This window comes from Pelophylax lessonae, assembly GCF_965119305.1.
Source record: "Pelophylax lessonae genome assembly, chromosome: 9".
In the NCBI taxonomy this organism is placed as follows: Eukaryota; Metazoa; Chordata; class Amphibia; order Anura; family Ranidae; genus Pelophylax; species Pelophylax lessonae.
In genome coordinates, this window is record NC_138776.1 from 255,295,865 (window position 1) to 255,320,506 (window position 24,642).

The 24,642-nt window shown below is 45.5% G+C and overlaps 1 protein-coding gene across 1 annotated transcript; it reads left to right on the top strand.

Annotated features, from left to right (window-relative positions):
• Positions 1-971: 971 nt before the first annotated feature.
• On the top strand, positions 972-8,052 carry LOC309564385 (tigger transposable element-derived protein 1-like; the record flags this gene model as incomplete). Its single annotated transcript, XM_082269012.1, has 2 exons — positions 972-1,085; positions 6,236-8,052. The coding sequence occupies exon 2, from the start codon at positions 6,373-6,375 to the stop codon at positions 8,050-8,052; it is 1,680 nt and encodes a 559-aa protein (XP_082125138.1). The 5' UTR covers positions 972-1,085; positions 6,236-6,372.
• Between the last annotated feature and the right edge of the window lie 16,590 nt (positions 8,053-24,642).

Genomic DNA, 24,642 nt, shown 5'->3' on the forward strand with positions numbered 1-24,642 from the left:
GCCAATTGTGCAAGAGGAGCAGGGGACGAGTCCACTTTAATTCTATAGAAAATTTATGGAGGGAGCTAAAACTTCGAGTTGCCAAGAGACAGCCAAGGAACCTTAAGGATTTAGAGAAGATCTGTAAAGAAGAGTGGACCAAAATCCCTCCTGAGATGTGTGCAAACCTGGGAACCAACTACAAGAAATGTCTGACCTCTGTGCTTGCCAACAAGGGTTTCTCCACCAACTACTAAGTCATGTTTTGCTTGGGGGATCAAATACTTATTTCACTCACTGAACTGCAACTCAATTTATAATATTTGTATAATGTGTTTTTTCTGGATTTTTGGTTGATTTTCCGTCTCTATCATTTAAAATACACCTATGATAAAAATTATAGATCCTTCATTTATGTGTAAACTTACAAAATCTGCAGGGGATCAAATAACTATTTTCCCCACTGTATATATATAGATTATTTATTTTTAGTTTTGCTGCCGTGGAGATATAGTAGGAATGTAACATCCAATCATTTTTTCAGATTTAGTATGTATTTTCATGTGGGTCAGCAAATACTTAGGGCTTTAGTTCTCATGCTGTGTTATGGAAGTACTACTGGCTGCCAGTAACACCAATGGCTTCATTCTTACTTCCTGCATCTTCACCTTTTACCCTGGAACCTCCTGCCTGTCCCTGCAACCAGACATCTGTTTTCCAGTGGACTTCCTGTCCTCAAAAGTGGTAGCAGCCATTTTGTTGTGGTCCAATTTACTCCAAAGAGAGAGGCTTGATGCTAAAAAGTGGACACTCTGGACTCTGTTTTAAGCCTCAGCCCCTTTCGTTTCATCAGGATATCAAGAGGGAGAGACAACATGGGCCAGAACTTCAGAAGCGGCTAAGAGGCAACCTTGAACACTAGAGGTTCAGGTTTCTGAGGGCATTAAGGGACTGGCGGCCATATTTTTGTAGTAAAAAAAAAAAAAAAAATCGGAAAGTTGCCCAGGACTTTAACTCCCAGAATCCTTTGCTGTAGCCATTCTACTTCCCATTCTGTGAAAAATCTGCAAGAGCCGAGCTTCTGTACTGAGATTCTCTGGGAAAAGGTAATAATGATTGTTACTATTAGTAATATTGTTTGTAGCGTTAATGATATCATTGTGTTGTAAAGGCTACACTTACACTATATTGTCAAAAGTATTGGGACGCCTGCCTTTAGACGCACATGAACTTTAATGGCATCCCAGTCTTAAGGCCCGTGCACACGATAAGAAAATCTGAAGGGAAATTTCGTCCGACGACCGATCTGCCGATTTTCGGATTGTTAGTAAGGTGCTTTTCGACAGTCGACTCCGACTTTTCGGCCGAAAAAATCCTGATGTACAGGCTATAAAATGTTTATCGTCCGTCAACACAACCTCCGATTTTCGTCTTATTAGTACAAATTTTAGACGGAAAAAAATATTGAGAGCAAGACTAGGCATTCTCAGAGACGAAAGAACACATACAAAAAAATCCAAAACATGACATCACTTCTGAAGTAGAATTCTGTCGTACGGGAAAATTCGTAGTAAAATAACCTCTTCACTTTCCACGTGCCACAAAAAACGGACAACAGATCGTTAGATAATTTGATCGTGTGTACGGGGCTTTAGTCCGTAGAGTTCAATATTGAGTTGGTCCACCCTTTGCAGCTCTAACGGCTTCAACTCTTCTGGGAAGGCCGTCCACAAGGTTTAGGAGTGTGTCTATGGGGTTGTTGGATCATTCTTCCAGAAGTGCATTTGGGAGGCCAGGCACTAATGTTGGACTCGCAGTCTCCACTCTAAATCATCCCAAAGGTGTTCTATCGGGTTGAGGTCAGGTCAGTCAAGTTCCTCCACCCCAAACTCGTTCATCTATGTCTTTATGGACCTTGCTTTGTGCACTGGTGTGCAGTCATGTTGGAACAGGAAGGGGGTCACCCCCAAACTCTTCTCACAAAGTTGGGGGGATGAAATTGTCCAAAAAGTCTTGGTATGCTGACGCCTTAAGAGTTCCCTTCACTGGAACTAAGGGGCCAAGCCCAACCCCTGAAAAAAAACCTCACACCATAATCCCCCCTCCACCAAATGATTTGGACCAGTGCACAAAGCAAGGTCCATAAAGACATTTTGGACAATTTCACGCTCCCAACTTTGTGGGAAGAGTTCGGTGATGGCCCCTTCCTGTTCCAACATGACTGCACACCAGTGCACAAAGCAAGGTCCATAAAGATCAGAGATGAGCTCGGGCATGTTCGAGTTCGTACGTGCCCGATCCCGCCAGGAAGCCGACACTGCACTCCGCTAGTCACAGGTAGTGATATTTCCCGATCTGTGCAGCTGCTGATTGGGAAATGTTTTACTGCCTGTGATTAGTGGAGTGCAGTGTTGACTCCCTAGCGGGATCGGCCACGTGCAAACTCAAACACGCCCAAGCCCATCTCTAACTGGAACTAAGGTGCCAAGCCCAACCTCTGAAAAACAACCCCACACCATAATCCCCCCTCCACCAAATGATTTGGACACAGTGCACCAAGCAAGGTCCATAAAGCCATTTTGGACAATTTTATGCTCCCAACTTTGTGGGAAGAGTTTGGGGGTGGTCCCTTCCTGTTCCAACATGACTGCGCACCAGTGCACAAAGCAAGGTCCATAAAGACATGGATGAGAGAGTTTGGGGTGGAGGAACCTGACTGGCCTGCACAGAGTCCTGACCACAACCCAAATAGAACACCTTTAGGATGAATTAGAGTGCAGACTGCAATCCAGGCCTTCTCACCCAACATCAGTGTCTGACCTCACAAATGCTCTTCTGGAAGAATAGTCAAACATTCCCATAGACACACTCCTAAACCTTGTGGAAGGCCTTCCCAGAAGAGTTGAAGCTGTTCTAGCTGCAAAGGGTCGGCCAACTCAGTATTGAACCCTACGGACTAAGACTGGGATGCCAATTAATGTTCATGTGTGTGTAAAGACAGGGGTCTCAATACTTTTGACATAGTGTAATTGCAATTTAGAAATTTAACAATAAGCAGTCCGTAGAGCTGAGCAAATCTCCTGCTGAATGGCTGAAGTCACTTTTTTTATATTGAAAAGTCTGTTTATTGCGCCCAAACAGTTGTAGAAAAATTACAAATGCATAAAAGTCCATTATGTACGTAAATATATTCAGGGATGAATACTCAGTAAAACCTTGGATTGCGAGTAACTTGGTCTGCAGATGTTTCATAAGATGAGCAAAATGTAAAGAAAAATTTTAACTTGAAAAATGAGCGATTGAGTAGCGTCACGTCACAACTGAGTATAAAAGATAAGAGAGGCGCCTCTAAGTGTAGCAATATGGTTACATTTCATAAAGGTTCAACATTTAGCAACTCATGATTGATGATTACCTACTTCAGCTCTGGAAGATTTGGCCCCCTTCATGACCAGGCCATTTTTTTTTTGCGATACAGCACTGCGTTACTTTAACTGACCATTGCGCGGTCGCGCGACAAGGTATCAGCAGGCATCCGGGGTGAATCTGTCCACATAGACTGTCCTCCGCACAGCCGGCTCTCACCGCTGTCATTCTGGAATCGTGACCGGGAAGACTACCCTGTAGTAGAGTGATCTGAAAGTAAGGCTTGAAGCGCTCATGGAGCGCAGCGTGGAAGGGATGACGTCGATGGCGGTGCGGAAGATGGTCCATTACTCAGTGATGGCAAACCTTGGCACCCCAGATGTTTTGGAACCACATTTCCCATAATGCTCGTGCACTCTGAAGTGAAGGTGAGCATCATGGGAAATGTAGTTCCAAAACATCTGGGGTGCCAAGGTTTGCCATCACTGACATAGACCATCTTCCGCACCGTCAATGTCAGTGATGGCAACCCTTGGCACCCCAGATTTTTTCGAACTATATTTCCCATAATGCTTGTTCACTCTGCAGTGAAGGTGAGAATCATGGGAGATGTATTTACAAAACATCTGGGGTGCCAAGGTTTGCCATCACTGACATAGACCATCTTCCGCACCGCCAACGTGGACAGTTTTCCCCAAGATGCCTGTAGATGAGCCCGTTTTACCCCCTTAATGACCTGGCCATTGTTTGCGATTCGGCACTGCGTTACTTTAACAGACAATTACGGATTCTGTCGTGCGACGCCGTACCCAAATAAAATTGATGTCCTTTTTTCCCCCCACAAATAGAGCTTTATTTTGGTGGTATTTGATCACCTGTGCGATTTAAAATGTTTGCGCTATAAACAAAAAAAGAGCAACAATCCGGATCCGGCTTTGTTCGGGACTCCAACCAGCCGGCGGATGTATCGGCTGGTTGCTTGGGTCTCCCGGTGGGATGGGAGACCCGGGTAGAGCGGCAGGAGGGAGGGACGTCCCCTCCCGCTCGCTGGGATGCGAGTTTGCTGAGACACATCGGTGGTTATCTCCAAATAGCTGACCACCGGCTCTGAAAAAATGGTACCGGGGTGGTGCCTCTAGCTGCATACCACCCCCCGTACAACCCCTCCTTCAATTCGAGGTACAGGTACGTCGGTTTGCGGGAAGAGGTTGATTGGTTTCTCTGCAGAATTGTGACAAATTTTGCCCTCTCCAGCTTTAGTAAATAAACACCGTAAGGCCCGTACACACGATAAGAAAATTGGGAAGTAAAATTTAGTACGACTAAGGATCTGCTGATTTTCAGATGGTTGGTACGGCGCTTTCGAAAAGCCGATTACGAATTTTGGGATGACAAAAACTGAAGGTGCGGGCTATAAACATTTATTTATCGTACGTGAACACAACATCCGATTTTCGTTTAACCACTTGACGACCGCCTACCGCAGATATACTGCAGCAGGCCGGCTCGGCTGCGCGAACCAACGTATGGGTACGTTGGTTCGTGGGGGCACGCCTACCCCCATTAGGAAGCAGGGGAAGCTGATCCAAGGGATCGGCAACTGCGATTGCCGCCGGGCACCTGCGATCGCTCCCCGTGGAGAGAGAACGACAGTCTGCTGTTGTAAACACGGCAGACCGTTGTTCTCTCTGGAATGAATACAGTGCTCCTGTGATCCTCCTATACAGGATCACAGGTCTTCTGTGTTGATTCCACAAGTCCCTCCCCCCATACAGTATGCGCGACAAAATGTGCAAATGTGCACCAAAATGCGCGAATGATGAGTTTCCATTTATTTCTATGAGAATAAAAATGCACCAAAACGCTCAAATCTGCCCCGATTCGACCTACAAAAAAAGCTCCAGAACTTTTTTGAGCTTCAGGCGTTTGGCTTCAGGCGACTTGGAGTGGAGATGTGAACCATCTCCATAGAGAATAATTGATTTTTTTTTTTCTCCTCCAGGGTTTTGGAGCTTCAAGGTGTGAATGGGGGCCTCTATATATAAAACAATTGCAAAACAATTGTGTAGCGCTAATAACAAACAAAGTGAAGAAATTATTTGAGTGACAATGAATAGTGAACCATCACAAATAACCGTGTAAATTATAAAACATGTATATTATGCATCAAAGTCCAAAAACGTGAGTCCCAGAATGGATGATGAGTAGAGAGCTATTATCCAAAGATGGAATCCCAACAGATGGTGAGGCAGGAGGGACAGACACCCGTGAAAGATGATGAGAAATGGCTGCTTACCAAAAGGTATGGGCCCCCAAATAAATGGACAGGCCACAAGAAGCTCTATGGCAGACCAGCATTCAATCTTGCCTCCGCATACACAGGGATAGGGTAACAAACTCATAGACCAGTGATCAATCTTGGCTCCAAACTCCAACCGTGTATGATACCATACGTATAGGAAGGAAAAATTAGGAAATTCATAGCGTAATCCAGTTTAGTTAAAAAGGCATTTAATAGAATTGCACTTAGATTGCACATTAGAAAACACAGGCAAAGCATTAAAATCGCGGCGTCCCGCTAGGATACAAAGTGGCCGGCGTTCCAAGGGGCGTGGTCAGCGTGGTGTCCGGTACCGCCCTACCGGTTTCGTCATATGTGACGTCGTCCAGGGCGTGGGGGCCTCTACTCTAGCTCCTGCTGGATCTAGGCTCTAATCCCCTTGTGGAGGCCGCCATTTGTGGATGGTCATTCTATGGTTACACAACCTGGTCACATTGCTGTAATCTTTATATGGACTATAAACTGAAGGACTTAATGTGCTTCTGCCTGTCTTATTATTTTATGCATTCCCTATTGACCATTGTTTTTTTTGTTTTTTTTTCACCACAGAGGTTTTCCTACCATTAATATCAGCTTTTGCGCTTCCCTATTCACGTCACAACTGAGCCGATGGTTCTTCTCTCTCTTTCTCACTGTGGCATTGTGGGTAATCGTCTCCCGGTCTCAGTCAGCGTGCCTCACCAGTAATGGCCCCCATCAAGAAAAAAAAGGTGGGAAAGGAAGGTGGTAGAAAGAAGAAGGAGATGATTACAGTGGAAGTTAAAAAGAAAATCATCGAGAAGCATGAACTAGGTATGCGAGTGGCCGACATCGCAAGATTTTATAACAAGTCTACGTCGACGATTTGCACAATATTAAGGAAGAAAGAAGAAATAAAGGGGCTGGATGCAGCAAAAGGAGTCACGAGAGTATCAAAGCAACGGCCTCGTGTTCTGGAAGATGTAGAAAAGTTGCTTCTCGTCTGGATAAACGAGAAGCGACTAGCAGGTGATAACGTGTCCGAGAACATTATCTGCGAGAAGGCAAAGGCCTTGTACACCGACCTTGTAAGTAAATTTCCAGGTACGTCGCAAGAAAACGAAGAAGGCTTCAAGGCGAGCAGGGGATGGTTTGATAACTTTAAGAGGAGAAGTGGCATCCATAGTATTGTAAAACACAGAGAGGCTGCGAGTTTTGACGCTAAGGCAGCTGAGGCGTTCGCTGCCGATTTTCAAAAGCTCATGGTCTCCGAGTGTTACCTACCGCAGCAAGTTTTTAACTGCGATGAGACGGGACTTTTTTGGAAAAAGATGCCAAAGAGGACCTACATTACAGCAGAAGAGAATGCAATGCCCGGTCACAAGCCCATGAAAGACCGTCTCACCCTCTTGTTTTGTGCTAATGCAAGCGGGGATTTCAAAATCAAGCCCCTGCTCGTGTATCATTCCGAGAATCCACGAGCCTTCAAGAAATACAAAGTGCAGAAGAGCAAGTTAAACGTTATGTGGAGGTCCAACAGCAAGGCTTGGGTCACTTGTATCTTGTTTGTTGAGTGGATCAACGAGGTCTTCGGTCCTACAGTGAAGAAATATCTGTTAGAAAAGAATCTGCCACTCAAAGTCTTGCTTCTAATGGATAATGCTCCTGCTCATCCTCCAGGCCTTCAGGACGAATTACTGGAGGAATTCGAGTTCATTAAGGTCAAGTTCCTTCCTCCCAATATCACTCCACTACTTCAGCCCATGGATCAGCAGGTCATTTCCAACTTTAAGAAGCTTTACACCAAAGAACTCTTCCAGCTATGCTTTGAGGGCACCAAAGGAACAAATCTTAGCCTCCGAGAGTTTTGGAAAAATCATTTCCATATCGTGGACTGCCTTAATATCATTGATAAAGCCTGGAATGGGGTCACCAAGAGAACCCTCAATTCTGCTTGGAGAAAACTGTGGTCTGATTGTGTTGTTGGACATGACTTTGAGGGGTTTGCTCAGGAACAGGAACCGTCAGTTGTCGATGAAATTGTGTCCTTGGGGAGGACTATGGGACTGGAGGTGAATGAGGATGACATTGAAGAATTGGTGGCGGAACATAGCCAGGAGCTGACCACCGACGAACTGATAGATCAGCAACAGCAGGAGGTTATGGAGGAGATCTCATCTGAAGAGGAGGATAAAAAGGCAGAAGAATCCTTCACTTCAAATGAGATTAGGGAGATGTGTAAAATGTGGGAAACAGTGCAAAGTTTTGTAGAAAAGCACCATCCGAATAAGGCTGTAGCAGAGCGAACGATAAATCTGTTTAATGACAATGCAATGTCACATTTCCGCCAAACACTCAAAAAGAAGAAGAGAAAAAAGCAAGTGTTATTGGATAGGCTCCCTAATTAAAGTTACAAAAAATGAAAAAGATTCCAGTGAGCCAACAGATAGCAGTGATCCCCTTAGTGATAGATGTCCAACACCATGGGTGTCCAACCTTTTGGCTTCTCTGGGCCACATCGAGTGTACAGAAATTCTCTCGGGCCGAATATAAAATATATACTATTAGTTAATGTATATAAGTAATAAAACGCAGCCGCGCCTTTCCCGTGCTGCCGCCCCCCCCAGCACTAATTTAACACAACTAGTGGATGATCCCCTCCGAGGCTGCCTCTGTGGTCATGCCCCTGACTCGACTTCCTTTCTCCCCAGCAAAAATAAATAAATTGTCAGGGGGCAGTGGGCCGCATTGCCTGCGGTTCTGGGCCGCATGCGCCCCCCGGGCCGCAGGTTGGACATGCCTGTCCTACACAATAACCACCCTCCTTCTCTCCTCTTTCTCGTCTTCCTCACACCAGCCACTATTCATTCCAAAGGCAAAGTGCGGGTTCATGTTTTATTTTTACATTAAACTTTATACTGTATGTTGTATTGCTGTAATCGTTTTTATATGAATAAATGGTTGCGGAAGGAATCATTGAAGAAGTTTCCATTATTTCCTATGGGGAAATTCGCTTTGATTTACGAGTGCTTTGGATTACAAGCACGTTTCCGGAACAAATTATGCTCGCATTCCAAGGTTTTCCTGTAACAGTATACGGTTAGGAGTGGTCATATTTCCAAGACAGACAGGGGATATAAAACCAAAATTATAGTGCAGTATTCCCCCTTCGAGGATCCTACTGAGGACGTCCTGCCTACGGACGTAACGCGTATAGGGGGTAGAGCCACACCATTGATGTTATTAGTTATTGATTGCTGGCAATACATATATATAAGAGGAACATTCCAATCTTTGTCTGTCAAAGTACGCATAAGAACTTGCAATTTAGTTTTCACTGTGAAAGGGCTTTGGCCCAGTTTGGTATGTAATAGATGGGAATATGAAGGAGAGATCAACCCTATAAGGCCCTATTAGTGGGTACTTAGATATTCTAATTTCTAAATTGTGATGGTGTTGCAGAAATATGTAATAGAAGGAGCGAGGTAGACCATACTTCTCTTGTAATTTCGTAAATGAGTGCATGACACCTTCATAGTACACATCCCATAAGGTAACGATACCATCAGGTCTCAAGGTTGGTATATGATTGGTCCACAAAAGCTACTGAGGTCCTAAGACCTATCAGATGGTGGCTCAGGTGTTTAGCATGCCAGCAGCAATACAACAATTAAATATGTTTTAGATGGTGCTTATCTTTAAATGTGTTTTATCTATTCAGGGACTCCATGATGGAGATGGATGGAAGCCACGTGACCGAAAGAATATTAAAGCTCACTCTGGAGATCATCCACCTGCTAACTGGAGAGGTGAGGAGGATTCTGGGAGGTCACATGACATCACTCTTAACTCTATTAATAAAACACAGACCTGACCGGAGAGGTGAGGAGGATTCTGGGAGGTCACATTACATCGCTCTTATGTGTATTAATAAAACACAAAGCTGACTGGAGAGGTGAGGAGGATTCTGGGAGGTCACATGACAACATTCTTATCTCTATTAATAAAACACAGAGCTGACCGGAGAGGTGAGGAGGATTCTGGGAGGTCACATGACATCACTCTTATCTCTATTAATAAAACACAAAGCTGACCGGAGAGGTGAGGAGGATTCTTGGAGGTCCCATGACATCACTCTTATCTCTATTAATAAAACACAGACCTGACCGGAGAGGTGAGGAGGATTCTGGGAGGTCACATGACATCACTCTTATCTCTATTAATAAAACACAGAGCTGACTGGAGAGGTGAGGAGGATTCTGGGAGGTCACATGACATCACTCTTATCTCTATTCATAAAACACAGAGCTGACCGGAGAGGTGAGGAGGATTCTGGGAGGTCACAGTCTATATATACTGATTTTGGTGTCTCAATGTACAGGACTACACTGTAGTGAAGAAGACATCTGGAGAGTATTTCACTATGAACAATCGTTCACGTCTCGTGAACAGGAGGTTAAAACTCAACAACAAAAAAATCTTAGAAGTCACCAGCAAAATCAATGAACTGCTGATGAGAGAGGTGAGAGCTGTTGGGAATTATGGGACATTTTTCAGAAGTATGTCTTGATAATGACTTAATATTTTCTCCATATGCCCACAGGAGGACATCATTTGGGTTTGGGCACAATGGAGATGGATGGATGGGGGCCAAATCCTTCCTTGTCCGCTCCTTCTAACAGGACATCCACATAGCATATGATGTTCTCAAGAGGCAATCTGTAGATGGAACATAATGTTCCAGTTCCTATTAGCGTTTGCTTCTTGGCTGATGGACATCTGGCCATGGAGTGGCTAAGTCTAGGCAGTGATGGCAAAGCTTGGCACTCCAGATGTTTTGGAACTACATTTCCCATAATGCTCATGTACTCTGCAGTGTAGTGGAGCATCATGGGAAATGTAGTTCCAAAACATCTGGAGTGCCATCACTGGCCTAGGACATTATCTCTGTACACCACACCAGAGTTCCAGAGTGGGAAAGACTTTTTGATAATTTAACCACTTAAGCCCCGGAAGATTTTACCCCCTTCCTGACCAGGGCCTATTTTGCGATTCAGCACCGCATGACTTTAACGGACAATTGCGCGGTCGTGTGACGCTGTACCTAAACGAATTTGGCGTCCTTTTTTTCCCACAAACAGAGCTTTCTTTTGGTGGTATTTGATCACCTGTGCGATTTTTTGATCATGCGCTATAAACAAAAAAGAGCGACAATTTTGCAAAAATAACAATATTTTTCACATTTTTTTATATGAAATTCCCAAAATAAAAAATTTAAAAATCAAAATTTTTTAACATTTTAGGCCAATTTGTGTTATGCTACATATTTTTGGTAAAAAAGATCGCAAAAAGCGTATTTTGTTTTGTTTGCGCAAAAGTTATTGCGTTTACTAACTAAGGGAAAGATTTTTGTCATTTTTGTTGTTTTTTTTTTTTTAACGCGTAATGACGGCGATCTGTGATTTTTTTTTTTTGCGGGACTGCGACATTGCGGCGGACAGATCGGACCCTTGACTGACATTTTTGACACTTTTGGGGTTACCAGTGACATTACTGCAGTAATCAGTGCTATACATATGCACTGTTACTGTAAAATTACACTGGCAGTGAAGGGGTTAACTTTTTTTGAGAGGGAGGGGTTGTGTGTGTCCCTAGGGGCGTGATTCTAACTGTGATTGGCTGTGGCTTGAGGTGTAGGAACAGTTATCAACAGTCCTACATAGTAGAACCGTATGATCACCATTCTTACACAGGGAAGAATGACAGACGGCTTTGTTTACATCAGCCGCCTGCCTTTCTGCCGCTCTAACAGACGATCGCGAGTGCCCGGCGGACATCGGGTCCGCCGGGTACACGCGCGGGGGGGGGTCCGTGACCACGCGGGAGCGCACCTCCGGCGGCGCGCGCTCGCTCCCTAGAGCCTCACAGGCTAGCGACGTACCCCTACGTCACTTTGCCTGTGAGGGGCTGACCGCCGCAGTATATGCGGTGGTTAATAGTGGACATCTGGCGGTTGATGTTTGGCCTTGCAAAATCATTTTTCCTTGCCTCTTCTTCTAAGGTTCAAAGATCTTTTTTCTGATGATGCCTTCCGAGGGAGCCGTCAGTTAGAAGGTTTCCAATGGAGCTGAAACCTTAATCAGCCTTAGAAAAAGTGTTTTTTATGGAACGTGCAACTATAGGCTGCCCTTGTCATTATCAGGGAGGTTTCCCTTCTGTTCCTGTCGAAGAGACATAACTGCAAGTGAGTGGAAATCTCCCCATAAAGTGAAGAAATCCCAACTTTGAGAGTTGTCACCAGAAAATGGTGCTACTTTTGGAGAATACCTCTTCAACTTATGGGCCAGTAAAAACAACATTTTGGATTTACCCCCAACATCTTTCCTTCTGAAAGGGGTGTAACTGTAGGGGTGGTAGGGGTGGCAGGGGTTGCTGTTGCGACCCGGCCCCATGCTCTAGAGCAGGGATTCTCAAACTACGGCCCTCCAGCTGTTGCAGAATTACACATCCCATGAGGCATTGTAAAACTCTGACGATGGGAGTAAAGGCCCCGGGATCAGTGGGAAGGGCCCTGGGTTTTGAGGGAAGGGCCCCGGCCGGGCGTCAAGCTGGCCCTTCATGGTTTCTTGCTCCGGGGCTCTGAAAGTTCTAGTTACGCCTATGCCTTGTGACCTTGGTCACCAGGAAAAATTAAGAAGGTAGGCTTCCATACTGTCAAAATTTTACAGAGATTCTATCCCATCCCCAATCTATCCAAAACTAGAAAAAAACATTTGAGTCACAGTTCGAATTTTAGGTCAAGTACTTGTTCTCTGTGTAGGACTGGAATCATGTAGAGGGACACAAGGATCCGTACAAGGACATCCAGAAGAAGAATCATCAGACCTTCAGATCAGGTTAGTAAAGTCTTGTAAGCAACTTCAGAAATCTCCCCAACCATCAGCATCACACAACATATTCAGTAAGTGTGTGTGTGTTTCCTACAGATGGTTCCAGTACCAGGAACCCACCAGAGAGATGTCCCCGTCCTCTGTATTCCCAGGATTTCCCACAGGAAGATCACACCATCCCTCACCATCATCAGGTAGATACTGAGGGTCTCCCCAAAGACCACAGTGACTCAACTTGTAAGCGAATCAGTGTGGTTGTTACACACTGCTTCTTCTTGTTCTAGTCAACTTTGCTTTATTTGTAGGTTGAAGACCTGGTTGGTATCAAAGTAGAAATTGTAGAGGGTGAAGACGATTTGTATTGGAGAGGTGAACAGCCATGTTTGGAGACGGAAAGCCCAACATTTATTACCCCAGGTGAGCAGTACCTGCATACTCTTCACTGATTCTCATTTTGTTGTCTGAACCTGATCAATCATAGCCCAACAAACATAAGCTTATTGCCCTTCCCTCAGTAAGTTTCATCTACAACTCTGTCCCAGGCTACATCACCAACCCTAACCTCTCCTCTGCACCACTTCCAAAATCTCCTGCTATCTTGACCCCTCATTAACTCCTCCCATGCTTAACTCTGTCCACAATTTCTAGGTGATCTCTAAAAGTGTATCTCCTCAGGGAAGCCTACCCCCGTCGGGGCCGCTGGTAGCAGCTGGATCTTCCTTCACCACTTGACTACTGCCCACCGCAGATTTACTGCAGCAAGCAGCCGCTCCTGGGCAAAGCGACGTAGCTCTATGTAGCTCGCTCTCAAGAGGCTAGGGGGCGAGCTCCCGCACCCGCTCGTCAGCTGGGGAGCCAGTGTGTGTGTCAGACGGCTCTGATTGCCGCCTGACGCCGTCGATCTTTCCCCGCTGGGAGAAAAGGACGGACGGCTGATGGTAAACACAGCCATCCATCCTATATATGTTATATAGCAGAATTGGTTTTTTTTTTTTAAATTGTCGCTGTTTTTTTGTTTATAGCACAAAAAAATAAAAAAATCGCACAGGTGATCAAATACCACCAAAAGAAAGCTCTATTTGTGGGGGAAAAAAAGGACATCAATTTTGTTTGGGTACAAAATCGTCGACGACCGCGCAATTGTCCGTTAAAGTAACGCAGTGCCGAATCGCAAAATAGGGCCTGGTCATTAAGCAGGAATATCTTCCGGTCCAGAAGTGGTTAATAGTACAGAGGCTGCCAGTCTCCCAAGCACCAGTTCATACATTCTAGCTCCAATGAATCAGTCTAGGGCAGGGGTCTCCAAACTTTCTAAAAAATATTTTTTAGTAGACCGAACTATGGCCACTGGGAGTAGAAAAGGTAATTTTAAAAAAACAATACTCCATCTTTATTGGTGGTGTCGGTTGGAGTAATTGTGCGCTATCTTTGGTGTTATTGGGAGGAATTTTGCACCATTATTAGTGTCATTAGGAGGAATTGTGCCCCTTCATTGGGGTCAGTAGGGGGGGGGGAAATCATGCACCATTGTTGGCCAGTAGATGAAATCATGCCCCAAGGGCCAAATAACAGCAAGCAAGGGGCCGCAGTTTGGAGACCATTGGTCTAGGGGATGGAGGACATGATATTCTCCAAAACAATTAGCACGTAGCAATTAGAGAACAATCTTCTCCTTGAGATCTCTTTGGCATCCAGTTACCTTGCACTGATGCACAACTGCTGGTACCCCATGCAATCTCCAGAACACTACACAGTGTAAGAATATTTAATAATATCTCGCGCTCGTACTTCATTATGTCAGAATATTTATACTGCTCTGAATATAACAGTGTCTATTTATGTCAATAAGCAAAGATCTGTGAGGAAGGAGAATCTTCACTTATTTCCACAAATCAATATGTAGTGAATTATTTTTAATTGATTAAAGCGGAGTTCCGGGCACAAAAAAAGATTTTTTTTTTTTGTGCCCCTCCGCTAGGTATGCCGCACCTGAAAAGGAATTGGATAGTTATTTTTTTTTTTTTGTTTACTCACCTTTTTATTGACGATCGTAAATACTCACCTATGACAGCTTCCTCCTCCAGCGCCGCGGCTCACCCCGTCACTTCCTGCCTCGCGATGATTCCTGGGAGCTAAACGTCATAGCTCCCAGGAATCAATGCGCCGCACCGGCCCCACTCGTCATTTCCGGGCGACGCCGCATTCCCCTGCTAAACAGCTTCTGGGCATGCCCAGAAGCTGTTTAGGAATGCGGCGCCGCGCCGGAAGTGACGAGAGGGGCCGGTGCAGTGCATTCTGGGACACGAAGACGCGGAAGAAGAAAGAGAAGAGGACCGCGCCGGCTTCAGCTGCCCACAACCGAGATGGAAACGCTGTGGAAGAAAATTTCTAAGTAAGTATTTCTTCTAAAAGGTAAGTGCGAACCGGGACAGATCAGAGGCTAGCCATTGTGGAATGTGCTAGCCCTGACTGTCCCGGGGGTATGTTCAACAAAAAAACGTTTCTCTGCCCGGAACTCCGCTTTAATTTCTTTTTAAAAGCATATACCAATCTTAGTGAGTACAGTCTACAGTATGGAATATATAAAAATATTTATTCACCAGACATGTATTCACAATATATGATCAAACAAGAAATGACACAAAAAGATAACTCTACAGAAAATACTAACTTCAAACAATCAATGCAATGTGATGTTAAGCTCAATAATGAAAGTGAAAGCAAAGTGAAAGCAAAACGAAAGCAAGATTACCATTTCTCCAGGTATAGCATAAACCATAGGTAAGTGTTCTATATAAACAGACCACAATTGTCTGCGAATCGCATAGCCGAAAGTCACTTCACTGCAGATGGAGTGAGAATAAGCCATGCAAAACGGAAGACTAAAATCGCAATAATGCGCTAAATCTGATATTAATAAAAATGTATAAAAACAAAAGTCAGCTTTTTAGAGAAAAATCTACTATGGTTTATACGGCTGGGATTGTAATCTTATTACCCTTAAATATGCAGTATAAAACATATAAGGAAGGAAATAAACAATATTGAATAAAATCAAATAAACACAAGGTTATATTTACCACACTTAAGATGGCTGCTAGCTTCAAATGGTCATTACCAGAGTCCTAAGATGGATGCCTTTCTCAAGATGGTGGTAAGTGAGGGAGGAGTTTCGTTTGGCATCCCTCAAAGTTTCAGATTAATGATGGAGCAAGATGGAGTATGTCTGGATGAGTATATCGAGGGATGTAGTAGTGTGTGTGATGTATGTGTATTGTATGTTGGGCAATGTAATGTGTCCTATCTGGGTTCTTCCTTTTATATGGTATGAACAAAGGACTATTAAAATTACCATAAGTTAAACCCAGAGGGAGGAACACTATCCCCATTGGTTGGGATATTCTATACCTTAACTGGTGAGGTCATAGTCACACCTCTCCTAATAGTTAACCCAATACTTGTATAACAAAATTAAAGGATGATTTCTCTATGTCCAAGACTAACTATAAAACACAACATAAAACTTTGTCCATACTCTCACTACATACATAAATGTCCATCTAATCTCCATCATTCACCCTGGCAAGTAATGCCATTTCAATAATTATATTTTTAATACAATATAATATTTCTATATTGGAAATATCTAAATTACCCCAAGACTGCATTTGGTATTTCGTCCAAAGAGGGCAGTATTATACCGTTCATTAGATTTTGTATTTAACAATAATTAGAATATATCCTTATCTGATGATCTTATTGACCTCTTGCTAGTGAAAGTCCATTAATTATTTGATCATGCCATATGTTGTCAGACATAGCGTCTAGGATTGGAAGATCTATTACTTAGTGTATTCTAAAGCAACGCCTATATAAACACTCCTACTACATGCCTTAAAATGAAGTAATTTAAGTGGAATTACTTTTACCTAAGTGAGATTTGTTATTTAGCAAGAATATAAACCCAACATATGGTAGACAAACAATTTCTAAATATATATGTATATGCCTTACATAATATAATGACATAATTATTGCTAATATCTTCTCACCCATAATAATGTATCTTTAAAAACGTATATAGTTCATTTTAAATATCTGCTAGAGTATACTGGGGTATTGTCCATTGTTAAATACTTACAGACAGACTGGCATTACCATTATGTCTTTATCTGAAGAGATGTCTATGTACACCTTATTTACGATCTTAAAAGAAATACAAAGACCTCTGTTGAAATTCTACTCTCTCTCTTGTAAGAGACATTTTGCAAATGAACATATATGAACTTTCTTTTCACCTTAAACAAAATGGAAGCTGTACTGTTCAGAATCTTATACGCATAAGATGGAATATACATGGCTTTTTAAATCCATTTTTTTTTCTAATTTTTAATCATCCCAATACACCTGACAACAGTCACAGATATCTATTTAGGGTCTTTACTCACAGGTCTCCAGGACAGCTACTACCATCCAGCTTCCTCTGGGCATGGTCTGCTGAGTGAGACAGTCTGTCTCCATGCCAGATCCCTAGTGGTGAGGTTCTGCAATCAGATCTAGCAAAGTCCATCTAGGCGCTCAGCCCTGACACCACTAAGGCCTCTAGAAAAGCTGTACAGTCCATGGGCTGCCTAAGGGTCTGGAACCCTTCTGAGAAGAAGGAACCCAGCTTTTCAGTGCTTCATGCTATTTATCAATATTCCAGCCCCCTTTCTGGACACTCCTCTCCAGGGATTGGCTGGAATGTGATAAATATTGAGGCTGTTAATTTTGAAGCCCCCCGCGCTTAGCTCTGGAAGGTTCTTTAGCCCAGAGGCAAGAGGAAGCAATCAAACTCCCAGCTTGTGAAACCCTAAACAGACCAGGTCAAACGATCACTGCTCCCTTGATTGCAGAAGCCAAAAACTGAATTTACCTGGCATCGTATGCTAGGAGGGTGCTAGACTAACATCTAAACTTTTACTTTCTCTGTTAACTCATTACCCCAAAGTTATTACCTTTTTGTATCAATTGCCCCCCTTTTAGATTGTAAGCTTGAAGGTGGGGTGCAGAGGCAATAATTCACAGATGCAATGGAAAACTTGTATTGAAGTGATACAGCAACAATTGACAACAAACCTGGTGGGACGGCTACCCAACTGGGCACATTCACAGTTTCAATAACGTGAAGAAGTAAGTTCCAGCTAAACCAACAGCATCTGTTGAGAGGGGACAGAATGCGGCCTGGTAGTCACATGCCCAATAGGAAAGTTATCCTGAGACATGGGACTGTACGCTTTCCCTCCTTGTCAGGACCCTTTCCCTATCGCTAGTACTGTCCCTCACAGACAGGGTACCTTTCCCTACTCTACCCACCCTCATAAACTGCGCCAAACCCTGGGTCCTAAATAGACTCTGCCACACCCAAGATGGCCACTAGAGTCACATGGGTGACCAGCACCCAATTGGATTGCTGCCCAAGTGACTCAAAAAACCATAGAGAAACCCTGTTCCCCATGACTTCCTCTCCCTCTACATTGCTGCTGTGGTTGAGGGCCCCATGCAGTGGAGACAGCAGACTGCACCTGCCTATAAGCTCTCACAAGCAGGGCCCTCATAATCCTCTTGTCCTGAATTGTATTGTAACTGTACTGTCTCTTTTTATATTGTTAAGTGCTGGCCAAACATATTTAAATAAAACAAAAAAGTCAGGTTTTAAGGTTAAGAATATTTTTTTACGCCCCCCCCTCCACAGATGGGCGCTACAGCCGGATGGCCCCAGACCTTTCAGAAGATGTGGAGACTGTGAAACCTTCTCAAGGAGACAAGTCTGTTATGCCGAGTTCGAAACGAATCATCGCACGCACACGAGGAAAGCCAAACCCCAAAATCTACCCGTGCTCCGAATGCGGCACATGTTTCACCCACATGTCCAACCGAATCCGCCACATGAAGATCCACAAGGGGCTAAAGCCTTTCGGCTGCTCCGAGTGCGGGAAGTGTTTCTCCCGCAAGTCGCACCTCGCCGGGCACCAGAAAACTCATACGGGAGAGAAACCCTTCCCCTGCCCGCTGTGTGGGAAGCTCTTCAAGCACAAGTCGCACCTGGTCATACACAACCGAACCCACACGGGGGAAAAACCTTTTATGTGCGGGGACTGCGGAAAAAGTTTTGGGCAGCAAGCCAACCTCCTCTGTCATCAGAGAGTTCACACCGATGGGAAGACCTGATCGTTTTCTGAGGGAGCTTAAAGGATCAGTCCACATTAGGGGCTTGTCCACTCTGCCCATAGAGAACTCAAGCCCTCTCTTGATCAATAAATGATAATGATGCCCAATTCCTGCAGGGTGCAGGTGTTCATGTCCTGACTCACACCTCACAGTTTTCCTTTTTCCCTTATGTTGGCATTCCTAAGCATTTAAAATATTTAACTGATCATGAATCTTTTTTTTTTATTTTTTATCAAAAAAAGGGTTTTATTGAGAAAACAAAAGAAAAAGATAGGAACATACATGAAAAAGACAGTCATAAACATATAAAAAAGGTTTGCACCCATCGCAGGGGTCATGATCATGAATCTTTTTAAGCCAGCAACATAAAATGATAAATGGTGAAGTTTCAACACATGTATTTAGACGATCTCCCCACTGATGTTCCTCAAAGCTTTGAAATGGCAACCAGCATGTAGGTGGTGGGCAGTAGGGATAGACTGATTTGGTTTTATTCAGGGCCGATACCTATACCAATACCGATATTTTGGTCACAACGTATCGGTATCGGCCGATATGGGCCGATATTTTGTACATTTAAAGTTTTGAAAAATAAAGACAATTTTTGACACAAATCTGGTACTGTACATGTTAATTTTTGTTTAATGGCTGGCTTGCTGGCACCCTGTGGTGGGTGGCTGGCTGGCTCCCTATGGTGGGTGGCTGGCTGGCTCCCTATGGTGGGTGGCGGGCTGGCTGGCACCCTCTGGTGGGTGGCTGGCTGTCTGGCATCCTGTGGTGGATGGCAGGCTGCCTGGCACCCTGTGGTGGGTGGCTGGTTGTCTGGCACCCTGTGGTGGGTGGCTGGCTGTCTGGCATCCTGTGGTGGATGGCAGGCTGTCTGGCACCCTGTGGTGGGTGACTGGCTGTCTGGAACCCTGTGGTGGGTGGCTGGCTGTATGGCACCCTGAGGTGGGTGGCTGGCTGGTATCCTGTGGTGGGTGGCTGGCTGTCTGGCATGCTGTGGTGGGTGGGTGGCTGGCTGTATGGCACCCTGTGGTGGGTGGCTGGCACCCTGTGGTGGGTGGCTGGCTGGCACGCTGTGGTGGGTGGGTGGCTAGCACTGTGGCTGGCTGGCTGGTACAGGGCCTGTGAGTGGCTGGCTGGCTCACTGGTACAGTGCCTGTGGCTGGCTGGTACAGGGCCTGTGGGTGGCTGGCTGGCACCGGGCTGCTGTGGGTGGGTGTATGGCTGTGATACATTTCAGCGAGACTAGTCCCGACTCCAGACGAGGCTGTCCAAGGCGAGAGAGGCGGCCTAAGAAGGCAGAATGATGTCACGAAAATATCGGTAATATCGGCCAGTTCCAGGGTCGATACCGATATATCGGGAAAAGTTGATATCGGCCCTCCCAATAATCGGTCAATCCCTAGTGTGCAGCGGCAGTAATTCACACAGTCGGGTGCAAAGTAAAACTTGTATTGAAGTAAGGTAACAACAGTTCACAACAAAACCGGTAAGAAGGCTACCCAGCCATGTACACTCACGGTTTCCAACAACATACAGAGGAAGGTTCCAGCCAGACTGACAGCATCTGCTGAGAGGGAGCAGAATGCGGCCTGGCTATCTCGTGCCCAAACAGGAATGTGTCCAGAAGATGTGACCCTATGTTTTTCCTCCTTGTGGAGAACCTTTCCCTAGCACTAGTACTGTCCCTCACAGGCTGGGTACCTGTCCCTCCTCTACCAACTCACAAAAAGCATGCCAAATCTGGGAGCCAGGGCCCTAAAAAGGCTTTGCTGTCCCAAGATGGCCACCAGAGACAGCATCCAACCAGATTGCTTCCCCAGTGACCCATGAAACCATAGACGAGCCATGTTCCTCCTGACTTCCTCTCCAACTGCAGTGCCGCTGTGAAATAGCCTCACCCGCAGTGGAGAAAGTAGACCCTGCTCCTGTCTACAAGCAATTCAGGCCAACAACATTCATCTCAGTTTCGGTCCCTTCCCCAGGGACCCATGAAACCATAGACAAGCCATGTTCCTCCTGACTTCCTCTCCAACTGCAGTGCCGCTGCGAAATAGCCTCAATTGCAGTGGAGAAAGTAGACTGCTCCTATCCAGTGGCGGCTGGTGCTCAATATTTTTGGGGGGGCGCAAACAGAAAAACGAGTGACCAGCGTGCCCCCAATCAATGCAGAGTGCCACAGCGTGCCCCCAATCAATGCAGAGCGCCACAGCATGCCCCCAATCAATGCAGAGTGCCACAGCATGCCCCCAATCAATGCAGAGCGCCACAGCATGCCCCCAATCAATGCAGAGCGCCACACCATGCCCCCATCAATGCAGAGCGCCACAGCATGCTCCCAATCAATGCAGAGCACCACAGCATGCCCCCAATCAATGCAGAGCACCACAGCATGCCCCCCAATCAATGCAGAGCGCCACAGCATCCCCCCATCAATGCAGAGGGCCACAGCATGCCCCCAATCTATGCAGAGCGCCACAGCATGCCCCCCAATCAATGCAGAGCGCCACAGCATGCCCCCAATCAATGCAGAGCGCCACAGCATGCCCCCCATCTGTAAGCAATTCAGGCCAACAACATTCATCTCAGTTTTGGTCCGTTCCCCAGTGACCCATGAATGAAACCATAGACGAGCCATGTTCCTCCTGACTTCCTCTCCAACTGCAGTGCCGCTGTGAAATAGCCTCACCCGCAGTGGAGAAAGTAGACTCTGCTCCTGTCTACAAGCAATTCAGGCCAACAACATTCATCTCAGTTTCGGCCCCTTTCCCAGTGACCCATGAAACCATGGACGAGCCATGTTCCTCCTGACTTTCTCCAACTGCAGTGCCGCTGCGAAATAGCCTCACTTGCAGTGGAGAAAGTAGACTGCTCCCATCTATAAGCAATTCAGGCCAACAACATTCATCTCAGTTTCGGTCCCTTCCCCAGTGACCCATGAAACCATAGACGAGCCACGTTCCTCCTGACTTCCTCTCCAACTGCATTGATGCTGCGAAATAGCCTCACTTGCCGTGGAGAAAGTAGACTGCTCCCATCTACAAGCAATTCAGGCCAACAATGGGAGACTTTAATGTTAAATGATGGAGGTGGGTGGCTTTCGTGTAGACTTCAACTGAAAGAGAGATGGATGCTAAAAGTGTTGCACGTGCTTTCACTTGTGGCTACTGCAGACCGTCCACTATACGTGATTGACTGTGTATTTCAAGTGACTCCGAAATGTATGTCCCTGGGATGTGACTGTAATGCTGTTTCATGAACACCACCAGTAAAGTGCAGTGAATCTATTCTTGTGTGGACATTCCTTCTCTTGGTATAAAGGTCTACAGCCGGGGGTGTCATGTAGAGGCCTACCGCAAGGAGCAGGGCACATGATGGCGGAGGGTTCGCCTCAGCAGGTAGGACAGTGTTCTAGCAGGGCTGCAGCAAGGGTAGGGACTTGTGCTTTGGCGCCAAAACTAGCCAACCACGAAGCCCCTCTTACATGCCTGCATTGGCTACTGAAGCAAAGAGACCCAGTAATGACCTTGCTGGGTCAACAAGATATTAAATGAAAACTGAAAGGCTTTGATGAAAAAGGTTTTATTTTAATAATGGTATTCGTGTGATAATGAGGAAAGAGGAGCCGGGGAAAGCAAAATATAGGCAGATTACCCTTCAGTTTTAATGTAATAATGGTAATGACTAGGGATGCACCAGTGCCGATACCAAGCATTTGCGCGAGTATCGGTACTTTACCAAATGCTCCCGATGTGGTGTGATTCCTGTCCGAACCGTATGCGCTTTCCCCTCCCCACTCTTGTGTGTGTGTATAGAACTCACAGTACATATCTTGCCACATGCAAAATAATCTGCATAGGTGTCCCGGTCCGACGATGATAGCAAATCAGGGCCGCTAGAGGTACTCACAAGGCTGAAGGAGATGAAGAGGCGGTCCGCCCCCAAGCTGACATCACTTCCGCCCTATACCCACAGGGTCCTGGAACTTCTCCTCCAGCCCTGTGAGCACCTCCAGCGGCCGTGATTTGCTATCATCGGCGGACTGGGACACTTGTATAGATTATTTTGCATTTGGCCAGATATGTACTTTGGTTCTTACATTTTTTTAACTGCTCACTAGATGGCCCTTTTCCCTTTATATACGCACACAAATTGCATGAGATTCGGATACGAATTGCACCGCATTTCTGTTCAAATTGCACGTAATTCTTTGCAATGCGGTTTGCCCCAATTTTTTTTTGTGCTGACGCAAATCGCACTGCAAAGTATCGGTACTCGTCGATAAAAGAAACGGTATCAGGGAAACTCTAGTGATGACTATAACGCTGCTTCTATATAATTCTCCTCCAAGGATAGGATATTTATTCCTTAGTGGTACATAAAGATCAATATTCTCTGGATTAAGTATTTTTATTGTAACTAATAAATCATATTCTAGTATTTTTCAGCAGCCAGCCTGTCTTTTTCTTCTAAAAGGGATATTTTCTACATTGGATACAGTTGAAACCTAAAGTTGACCTGTTGGGTTTATTTTGCTCTGTATTGAATACATTGGGCTTGGCCCACGTTCTCAAAGGCTAGCACCCCTTCGTCAGGGGCTTCAGTAATAATAAAGGACAAGCACACACATTAGGAGGAATGTATGACAAAAACCTTATACTGAAAACAGCATATGGCTAAACATCAAAATGAAAAAAATAGGACCCACAGTAAGGTTCTATGTAAAAAAAAAAACAGAACTGGTGTGGTGGTCTACACCCATCTTTAAGACATCAAAGAGGCATGCATCAATAAGACAAGCTTCAGATATAGATGAGGGACATTTAGCCGGGAACATTATGAATGTGCAATGTATATGTAAATTGCTGCGTAAATTGACAGCGCTTGACTATTCCTCCCACTGACACCAATGACGGGGCACTATTCCTCCCACTGACACCAATGATGGGGCACTATTCCTCCCACTGACACCAATGATGGGGCACTATTCCTCCCACTGACACCAATGATGGGGCACTATTCCTCCCACTGACACCAATGATGGGGCACTATTCCTCCCACTGACACCAATGATGGGACACTACTATATAAAAAATAATACAATTAAAATACCAAAAAATAAAAACTACTGACACCAGTGGGTGAACTTCCAGGATCGCAGATCACACTTGCAACTGGGCCCTGGCATTGCACCACCGTGGGGAGGCCCCAAGATGGCAGGAAAGGGGGCCACTGCGGGACCGAAATAAGGGAGTAAAGAGCCCCAGGATCAGTGGGAAGAGCCCAAGGCTTGAAGGGAAGTGTCCCAGCCAGGGGTCCGGGGGGCCCTTTATGGTTTCTTGCACCGGGGCCCTGAAGGTTCTAGTTATGCCTCTGGTGACACAGCTCACACTTTTTTAGCACTTCCTCCCATTGTCCCAGCACTACCTCTTTAGGCAAACGCCCGGCTGCAGCTGCCCCCCTCACCAGCCCACCCGGATGACTTCTCAGGAGATTTCCTGGACGTGCTGACTCGCTCCTGTGTCTCCAGGAAGGGAATCCTCTGTGTTGTGGGGGATCCTTCCAGCACCCAAGCCCTGAGGTCACCCCCCCTTTCAAATTAGGGGGCCTCCAACAGCCTCCTCAGCACTCCATCTCCAACCTTCACCCGACTGCCCCTGCTGGCATGACTCATGCCTATTTATGAGGAGCCTACCCCCTGTCAGCCCATTTGCTTGGGATTGGCTGGGGCCCTCATAAATTTTCCAAGCACCTCCTCCTAGGCTTCACCCACTACTTCTGGAAGCTTTTCCAAGGACCTAGAAAGCAGAAAGAGACACCAGAGATGCTGCTTGCTTGAGTCACTCAGCCCTGACCCAGATTTAATCCAGCCTGGCTCTCAGCCAAACCAAA